The 10,671-nt window shown below is 39.7% G+C and overlaps 1 protein-coding gene across 1 annotated transcript in view; it reads right to left on the reverse strand.

The window, feature by feature from the left end:
- Nucleotides 1-10,671, reverse strand: part of LOC101889187 (E3 ubiquitin-protein ligase Ubr3) — an 85,169-nt gene that overhangs the window by 2,488 nt on the left and 72,010 nt on the right. Inside the window, exons 5-8 of the mRNA XM_005183800.4 lie at nucleotides 3,568-6,408; nucleotides 3,071-3,494; nucleotides 2,211-2,998; nucleotides 2,016-2,147 (exon numbers count right to left, since the gene is read on the reverse strand). Of these exons, the coding sequence (XP_005183857.3) occupies nucleotides 2,016-2,147; nucleotides 2,211-2,998; nucleotides 3,071-3,494; nucleotides 3,568-6,408 (4,185 nt within the window). The remainder of the gene's footprint in view (nucleotides 1-2,015; nucleotides 2,148-2,210; nucleotides 2,999-3,070; nucleotides 3,495-3,567; nucleotides 6,409-10,671) is intronic.

Raw genomic sequence — 10,671 nt, forward strand, 5'->3', positions numbered from 1 at the left:
ATCTTAAATTTCGAATGATGTCATTTTCTTAAAAACTATTATAGCTAGATATAAAGCGTATTCTGTGACTTATAATGAAATTTGGTGTAGATTATTTTCGCTTTTGAAACATTCCCCAAAAATTAAAGTATTAAGGGAGATATGGAGTCAAATTGGAAACGTTTTAAATTAACAGTCAAAAACGCAAACACATATTTTTCACTTTAAATGTGTAATTTTCGAATTTAATTTTCTTAAATACTACTATGGCTAGATATGTGATTTATTTTGAGAGTTATAGTGAAATGTTGTGTAGAATATTTCTCCTTTTGGCAATTTCGGCCTAAAACGAGACTTTATATCTATTTCATACATCAACTTGAAAAATGGCCGGGGATAAATTGATCAAAAATAAAGTAAATATCTTCTTTTTTTCTCGAAAAATTGAAAGAAATATTTTCAAAGGATGCATTCGAAGACAACATTGTAGCCTTTTTCCGTCAGATAACGGCCGAAATGTTGGAAAGAGTATGCCAAAATTTGACTTAGCAGATGGACCATTTGAGAGCCATCCTTAGCCATATGGCTAGAGAGGGTAAATATCATTTGATACGGCCAAAACGTGGCTCAACCAAATAATGGTTTTAGACCCTATGTCTCTTGGACCAAATTCACGAAATTTGGAGTCGATCTAGCGATGTCCGTCTGTCTGTTTGGCTGATGCGCACGATAACTCTCAAAGGATTGATCCAAACTTTACTGCACAGAAAGAGAAACGATAATCCGAAACCCGAGGTCTGGTGTGAAAATGGAATGTATCGGTCGACTCCTTCTAGTACCTCCCCCCCAAAAGGTCGAAATTTTCAAAAAATATTTTTTCCACAGAAAGAGAGATTTTGCTCCAACTTTGCAAATCCTAATATTTGCATCAGTTCTAGGTCAGGTGTAAAAATGGGTTCACTCCATCAAGTACATCTCCCACAAAGGGTCAATATTTTGAATAATTATAACTCTTATAAAATGTGATGTAAGAGTCCGATTGTCTTCAAATTACACACATCACAATATTTTTATAAACCTGAGGTCTGGTGTGAAGGTAGGATATATCGGTCCACTCCTTCTGGTACCTCCCCCACAAAATGTGAAACTTTTGAATATCCCTGAAGCTCATTAAACGCGAAATTAACATTCGATTCCATTCAGACTTGGAATGTTTTGAATAACCAAAAACGATCATTAAATTCGAAATGAGCATCCGGTTTTCTTCATATTTCACATGACATTGTTTCTACTAACACAAAATCTGATGTGAAGATAGTCCACTCCTTATATAACCTCCCCCACAAAGGGTTAAAATTTTGAATATCTCTGAAGCTCATAAAATCCGAAATCAATATCCGATTCCATTCAGACTTGGTACATCTCAATATTTCCATCAACACAAAATCTGTTAAAAAGATGGTAGATGTCGGACCATTCTCTCTGGTACCTCCCCCAAAAGCGTTTAAGATTTTGAATAACATAACGCTCAAAGAAAGCGAAATAAGCATAAAAATCTCTTCAAATTTCACACATACAAATATTTTTGCTGACACAATATCTGTTGTGAAGATGGGATATATCTGCGAACTTCTTCTGGTACCTCACACATGTCACATATCTCAAATAAAGTGAAGGAAGTAACCTGGCACGTCGCAATATTTATATCGTATTTATTTTGGTCCGATATGAAATGGACAAACCAACTCCAAAGAGGCTCAACAATTTACATAACCATAACAGAATTCAAAATATATTTAAATAATCGAACATTGGCTGAGGGCATACATCTGTCGGCGAAACGGTATTTACTTAGGTCCGACACGAAATGGACAATTTTAGCCCATTTCTTCCAAATCAACTCCAAAGATGCTCAACAATTAAAACAATCATAACAGAAGTCGAAATACATTTAAATAATCGTACTGAGGTGGCTGAGGGTATACATCTGTTGGCAAAATCGCTGATACTTTATAACTTGTTAATCCATAACTTACCCTGACAGCTTCACAGCATTCATTTTCGGCGCAACAGTTTTGTTTCAGACACACAATGGTACCGCACAGCAAACATATAGAGCTTTCCTTAGGTACTTTATAACAATTCAGGCATGGTCGTTCATGGTAATACTATAAAAGAGAACTCAGTGAGCATGCTAGTCAATATATCAAATTTGCGATCTGTATACTTACCGTAAACAAACGTTCATATTCTCTTGGTAATTGCAAAAGTTTTGGTTGATGCCACGAAGCATGTTGATTGAGTATAACCAATTCTCGTACCGTATCCGTTGGTGGTCGGATATTCATTAATTGTCTACACCAAAATTTGGGTAATGTATCCTCTGAACCGCCGGGTATAAAGCATAGACCTTTCGATGCATTAAAACAATCCCAATCCATTGAATCGGTTACCAACTCCAAGTAATAAACCAAACGTACAAATTCCAAACCGGGTGCTGAAATTTCTGGCATTTCATGTCGATACAAATGCTGGCGCAGCAGAGCGGCAATACGCAAAAATGGTAAACACAAAGTTTGTAATTTATTTTCCATTGATTTAAGATTGACTTCAATGCCCGCCAGTATGGATGTACCACTGGTCGTGGGAGAATTGCTAGAACTCGAGCCGGCTGTTGTAGCTGCGGCGGCAGCGGCAGCGGCATTGGCAGTGGCTGTAAGGGTGGCATTCATGGCGGAAGCAGCAGCGGAGGTGGAAGGTATACTGTCACGCCTTAAGTGAGACATTCTATTGGTATTTTTCAAAACTAAGGCCATGGCTCTGCCCAAATATTCATGGGGAGAGGAACGCATCGAATTGCGACGATTGGAAGTGGCCGCTTGTGATTCAGCCGAGGGGGAAGCATCAAAGTTGGCCAGAATGTAATCACATTCGAGATCAGTCAGGGTAACACATAGCTGCACGACAATTTGGTAGTACAATAAATTGTACATAACCTTTACCATACATGTGAAATATTCTGCAACGGATTAAAAAAAAATGGAAAGTAAAACAATTTCCCAACATCTCTTCAAAATATATCCTCACTTACCCTGATCTAAATGTAGTGGAGCCAGAAGTATGTATTTCAATAGCAATGCTATTGGATCCGCTAAAATTGCCGGTATCACTTCACGACAGTGTGAAGGCACAGAGGCAATATCCGTTACCGGCATACCGGCCAGCGAAGCCCAGGAACTCCACAACGGCCATTCGACTAGTACACGCACATGTACGGACAGTACATGTAGCAGTGGTACAATACAATCACGTTTGGCCTTATACCGTGTTGGATTGGTGGAGCACAGCGTTCCGCCGCGTTGTATAATTTCAGATTCTAAATTGGTGCGAGCTATTGAGGTAACAAAAATGAATAGGCTACGGAACGTGGGTGGTACACGTTTCATTTTACGATGCGTTATATTTGTCATATCTTCCATTGCACGACCCATGGCTTCGGATAGTTTTGTTGAGATCTGAAAGAGAGGGAAAGAGGTGGGTAGGACGTTATGTAAAAGCACAACATTTTGACAAATTTTCCCAACTAACCGGTGGTTTTTCATTCTCCTTAATAAGATTGGTTAATTCCGCTACCAACTGTTCGAAAGGCTGTTGCCCGGAACGTACAACAGGCGTTGGACGATCCAGTTGTGGACTCAAGGGCAGTACCGAATTCGATAGTTGTCGACACACAGGACAATAGAATTCTCCGCGCTCGTGTTGATGTTGTCTTTGGCTGGCGTACAGTGTCTTCAGATAGGCATCCAAACAGCTGAGGTGAACGTGATGACCACACGACTGTACGTGTACACCGTTTTCATAGGCCATGTTGTTGGATAGATACCATGATTCTTCGCCAAATTTCAAACTTAGCAGTTCGGTGCGACGATTGAATTCCGTTGCCAGGCGGCTGCTATGTTTCAGTCGCTCCTCATCTTCGGGACTTAGAGGCAGTGGTAGACGTTCACTTGTGCGGCGTCGGTGCCCCACAATGCCGCTAGACTCGACGAGCACCACCAAACCGATGGGATTCGATTCTGTGCTGGGTGTCGTGCAATTGCAGATAATGCAATCGTATTCCTTTTCGCGGGGTTGTTCCTCATAGAGTTCTTCCTCTTCTTCCATGCCAGCATCCAAGTTGGAGGCGGCTGCCGTTTGCATGAATTCCTTTTGTTTGTTGGCGAATTCTTGCATCATTTTCATTTGCCTCTCCCGGGCACGTTTGCGCCTCTCTTCCTTCTCCTTGGCCTCACGAGCCCTTGCTTCGGCTTGTTTTTCCCTTTGATTTGGCCAGAGTTTACGGCGTATTTCATCGATGTTTTGGGCACATAACTCATCGTGTTGGGCGATTTTCCTCAGCAGATTGCCTATGAAGAAGGGGCCATCGCCCACTCGTGAATCCGACACTTTAATGTTGCGTTTCTTTGTTTGACTAGAGGCGGCCGCAGCTTTGGCTGCCGACGAGGTTGAAGGTTCTTCGGCAGAATCTTCACAGTCTACATCCATGGCAGACGATGATGGGGTGGTGTTTTCAGCTTCTTGATCATCATCGTCGGTGATGGAGAAACTGTCCAGGGTACCACTCAGCTGTGAGTGCAACTTCAGCAGCAATGAGAGTATACTTTCCTCAATGACCACATCGTCTTTGCCATTGCCATCGATGGCATTCTCCACCGAACGTTTGCGATTGCTTACCTCATAGGCAAGGCGTGTTCGTCCCACCCCCAAGGCACCCGGATTGGAAGGTATAATGTCCATGTTGGTGCTTGGCACTGCAACAGGTTGTACACGGGGAAATGGTATAAGACTGCCCATGGAAGTGGGTGTGGTTGGTGTCAACATATCCGATTGGCTTTGATTCTGATGTTGGGTGGCGGCGGCTCCGGCCTGGCCGGCATTGGATGGACCAGCCGCCTGGCCGTCACGTAACACCACTTCCATGCCTGTATTAATATCTCCGGACATTGTAATGGGCTGCAGAGAGAAACGATATTCCATTGCCGGTGACCGGGAGCCACCTGCTGCTATTGCTCCACCAATTGCATTTCCCATTTCATGTACCGAATCATCATCTTGGCTATCTTGTCTCATTACAAGACCAGTTTCCCGTACTAAGGATAATTCGGCTGGTACGGCAACTTCCATATTTTGCGTACGCATAGGCACAATTGCGGTTGATGTGGTGCCGATACCACCACTGGAAACAGAAGTGCTGTGCACAACACTCAAATTACGTTCTCCACCACCACCCCCTGCGTACCATGATGGTGTTATATCCATGCTGGGCGTATCGTCGATGTCAAAATCAACATCAGTGTAAAATGGATTTGAGGGACGATAATGGGCCGGGGTTACTTGTGGCTCATGTGATTTTAGGGAAATTTTCGAGACCACATGCCTTAGATTGCAGCTAAGATTATTTGTGGGATAACATTTGAATAACTTGGGTGGATCTCGGCGCATGCCAAATGGATAACAAGGCCTTTGTTGATCTTCACATTCGACAACGGCCGCCTTATCACTACCTCCGCTTGATGGCTTGGTGTCTTCGCTCGTTTCGACGGCAATCTCCAAAAGGAATATTGCTAAGGCCAGTAGGTGTTCGGACACATCGCGAGAATGCACAGCTCGATACAAAATCGACAAGATGGTCGAATGGAAGATGCGAGAATTCAAAATACGACAGGGATCACTAAAAGCTGCCCCCACCGGGCGAGGCAAACGGAATGGTGGCCATAAATTCCCGCTTGCCGGCATACGATTCTTGGACTTAACATAGTTTGTAAAACGATCCAGCGAGGATTGGAAATCACGGCGATGTACTGCACGTAGTAGAACATGTAAGGGATCATAGTATTCCTCCCACACCTGATCGATGGGTGTGAATAGACCTTGCTCTAGATTCTCTGAACCAGCCGATGGCGCCTTGTACACGGACAATTGTTTTAGGAAAGTTTCGAAATTTTTCGTATGCACATTGCCGGAACGTTCGGGCATCAGCTCCAGTAGCTGCGAGTGTGTTTTATTCTCCGTTGCCAAGAGGGCACTGATTTCAATAATGCACTGTGTGGCCTCATCGTTGCCCAAATTCGTACGACTGGTCACCAGTGTGGCCAGGAATGTTAGAAAGCCTTCTAGCATTGAGGTTTGTTCCATTTTTTGGGTTTGTTTCAGCGGTGCCGTTTCCAACCACTGAGTCACACCGAACATCTCGATTGTATTGTGCAGGAAGAAACATTGAGGCATATTGGTGGCACAGATTTGCAAGAAGAATAAATCCATATCGGCCATGGAATTGCAAAAATTTGCCTGGATATAGGTCATGGCTTGGCCTTTGATTTGCAGACCATTGCGCACCCAGATGCCGGCCAAGATTTCATAGAAGAAACTCTGGAAGGGAAAAAGAAGAGAGAAAAATAAATTAATTATTTAATTAGTATTTGGGATAAAGGAAAGAAAAAAAGAAAAGCTAAGAAAAGGAAATCAGCCATAGGTGCTGGTGTTAAATATTTTTTTTGGGGAGAACTAATCACGAATATGTTATCCTATGTATATAGAGTGCTGTATAAAACGCCGAAAGATCTGATCTTGAAATTTAGATAAATGGTCACTGTTGTTACGAATAATTAAGACTTGTCGAATTTCTAACCTTCACATCAAATGAGCCTTGAAAATGAATTATCCCAATATAAATTAATAATAGAGTAATGACTGACTGACTGATTTGTCAGCGTCCAGACAAAACTGCAGAATCTAGAAATTTTGCATGTAGTTCAATGTTGGTGTGTAGGGGTAAAATACGGATTTTTGGAAAGTTCATGGCGCGCTTCATCCTTTCATCCAAGAACCTCATTTATGGTTCAATGGGTTTCTTAAATTATGGAGTGGATATCACCAGACAAATACACAGTTTGATGCGGTTTATGGAATTTAGGTGATATCCAACATTTTTGTCGAAAATACAAAAGATTGACTTCCATGACATGTGGTTTCAGAAGATGGTGCTACATACCACGCGTAGCAATGAACTTATTGAGAGACGAGTCCGGTGAAGCTTTTATTTCACGTTTCGGACCGGTCAATTGGCCGTATAGAACGTGCCGAAATGTTGGCGAGATTATAAAGCGTATGGAACATTTGAGGTATAGTCGAGATTAATATTTGCCTAAAATAATCTTCAAATTTTAAATTATTTGGAACGTACTACCAATTCAAATAAAGATTTCGTGAATTTTTCTGAATTTTTGTATTTTTTTATAGCATGGAGGGTATATTTAGTTCGCCATTATGGCGTCCCGATATATCAATTTCAGACCCCACAAAATATATATATATATTCTTGATCAGCATAAAATTCCATGGCGATTTAACGGTGTCCCTCTGTCTGTCTGTCCCTCTGTGGAAATCACTCTAGCTTCCGAACGAATTGGAGTAGTTTGTTAAAATTTTACACAGGTGTGTGTTAAGTCTTCAGGACTTTTGGTATTGAAAATAGGTTAAACATACATAGGTTGGCATAGCATCCAAAATTTTAACCCGAATTTTAACATAGCATAATTTTAACCCGAATTTGCTGTAAATTGCCAGCATATGTTCCCATTATGTAAGACACATTCTGGAATAGAACTATCACCCCCAGATTTTCGGTATTTTGATGATTTGTGTCACTTCTTTTTAAACGGAAATGTTTCAAATTTGAATTTTAAAGTTCCTAATGGGTACTACATCCTTTGACAGAAAATTATCAAACAGGTCCATGTCTTCGTATAGGTCCCATATAACAGTACCTCCCAATTATCGCGATTTCGATGATTTTAGAATTGTTTTAAATTTTGTATTTGAAGTTCCTAATGGGTACTACCCTCTGTGACAGCAAATTGCATCTTCAGGTTTAAGTCTTCGTATAGCCCCCATATAACCCTACCTCCCTATATTCAATATTTTGTTGATTTTAGCGACATTATCCACCGGAATTGTATTAAAGATCGTAATTGAAGTTCCTAATGAGTACTACTATGATAGAACATTGCATTTGCAGGTCCACGTCTTCGTATATTCCCCATATAGCGGTACCTCCCTATTTTAAGTATTTTGATGATTTTAGCGACATTATCCACCGGAATTATATCAAATTTCGTATTTCAATTTCCAAATGGGTGCTACAGCCTATGGCAAAAAAATTGCTATACAGGTTCATATCTTCGCATAGACCACATATAACGGTACCTCCCAATATTTGGAATTTACATGATTTTAGTGACTTTTATCACAGGAATTGTATCAAATTTCGTAATTAAAATTCCTAATGGGTACTACAGCCTATGACAAAAATTGCATATACAGGCCTCGTCTTCGCATAGGCTCCAAAAATTACGGTAACTCCCTATATTCAGTATTTTTATGATTTTAGTAGTATTTTTGAACGGATTTTTTTTTGAAAATTTCTTCCAAAAAAGTTTTGTCCTATTTAGCTCTTAAAAATTAACCAATTACTAGTAAAAAATGTAAAAATAGTATCATATAGGAGATTCTGAAAAAAAAATATTATTATAATTTGGACAAATGAAAAGAATTGGACATTGACCTATGCCAAGGACTTCAATACCAATTGCATATGTTCTCACTGCACTCAAAAAAGGTGTAATTTTTTATAAAATAAAGACTTTTATTTATAAAACTTAATATTAAATACTATGTATACATATATGGATGGCGGCATCATATCACCATAATGGAAAGTAGTCACACTTTGATTTACACTTCTTCTTATCGCCATGATTCGGGAAAGCTATCAGTGTGACCATATTTTTAAATTCTCAATATTATTATTCAGTGTAGATAGAAATGTAATTGAAGTTGGAAGGAGGGCACTAGTCTCAAAACTCAAAAGAAAAATAATGTTTTGCCAAAGATACCACCACATTGGCATGATAATATTACTATTTACCATCTATCATCCATGGCATAGCCAATGTTTTGTGGAAGATTTATTTGATATATTGGATGTAAGCTATCGTTTTGGAGAGTATCTTTTTGGGCAAGAAGACAATAAGCTGGAATCGAAAAATGATCCCCTGGAATTGCCAGTATTAAGAGATAAACAGAAAAAAATCCTAACACAAATCAAATCGCTTACCCACGACATTGATAACATGGTGGATAAAGTAAGAAGAGCGTTTTTTGCAAAAAAGAAAAGATTTAAATATCATGTTTGTTTTTTGTTTATTTTTGCCGTCCAGCAATCACACTATAACATTGCCTTCAGGGAGGCGACAATGAACGCCTTTATCTCCACCAGTCAAGCGCTTATGTTGTTGGTACGCATAGAGCGTATACAACATCGTATCGACGCCATGTATCGTCATATGAAACATTTCGAAAGGAATTTTCAAACAATGGAAGCATCATCGTTGCTGTTTATGGCAAATTGGTTTGCGGATCCCAATACGGAATCGGTGGAACATTTATTAAATCTATTGCATTTGGAATTGTTTGGTAGACGTGATGATTATCGCCGTTCACCGAGTGGTTTGGAATTAATTGCCAAATTTTATGATGTAAGTAAGATTGGAAATACCCATAAATAGGTCTTGTAGTACTATAAGTTCCAAGGTAGTCTTCCGTCGAATAATCATATGTCAGTCGTTTGGGTAGACGATTTATCCATGTCCATTTATCCACGCTAGAGTCAGAACGAATGAAGATATGAAGCTAAAATTTTGCACAGTTTTGTCTGCAGGTAGATCAATTTCGAAGATGGGTTATATCGGTCCTTCCGATATTTTTGGTATTTTGATGATTTTAACCACATTTTTCATTGGAATTGTCTGAAAATCCACACAAGGGGTTCCCTCTGAATACTTTACCCCCTGAAAGAGAATTGTCTCTGTAGGACTACGATTATCGTGTAACCCCCATATAAAAGTACCTCCCGATATTCGGTATTCTGATGAATTTCACAGGAATTGTTTCAAATTTCGTATTTAAAGTTCGTAATGGGTACTACAGCCGATGACAAAAAATTAATTCGAACAATGACAAAAAGACCGAAAATTGTATTTGCTCATGAAAATACGTCACCATGTGCATAACCACCTATTTTTTATACCCTACGCCACATAGTGGTAAGGATATTATGTCTTTGTACATTTCTTTGTAACATGGAGAAGGAAGCAACAAAGACCCATAGTTACTTTTGAGGATCTTCATAGAAACGCTTTCTGAGTCGATTTATGCATATCAGTCCGTTTGTCCGTCCGTCTATGTATTCTTGTGAACAACGTGCAGGCCTCGTTATATTATCCGATTGAGATGAAATTTTTCAAACAACATTTGGTTGGTCCAAGGACAAACCCTATTGAAATTGGTGATAATCGGATCAGATTTAGATATAGCTCCCATATATCTTCCAGCGATTTCGGGTTAATTAGGCACCAAATGGCCAAAAGTTCTGAATTTTGGTACTTCCTACCGAATTCAGTCTAGAACCAAGTACATTCATTTTAGAGAAAATCGGTTAAGATATAGCTAAACCTATATATGGGAGCTACATATATAGGTTTTATCCGAATTGGTGTTTAAGTCCGCCACATTCGTAATATGCACCCCACAAGAATGATGTTTGGTATCAGATACAACCCAGAAATACCTCTG

The sequence above is a fragment of the Musca domestica genome, unplaced genomic scaffold (assembly GCF_030504385.1).
Source record: "Musca domestica strain aabys unplaced genomic scaffold, Musca_domestica.polishedcontigs.V.1.1 60, whole genome shotgun sequence".
NCBI lineage: Eukaryota > Metazoa > Arthropoda > Insecta > Diptera > Muscidae > Musca > Musca domestica.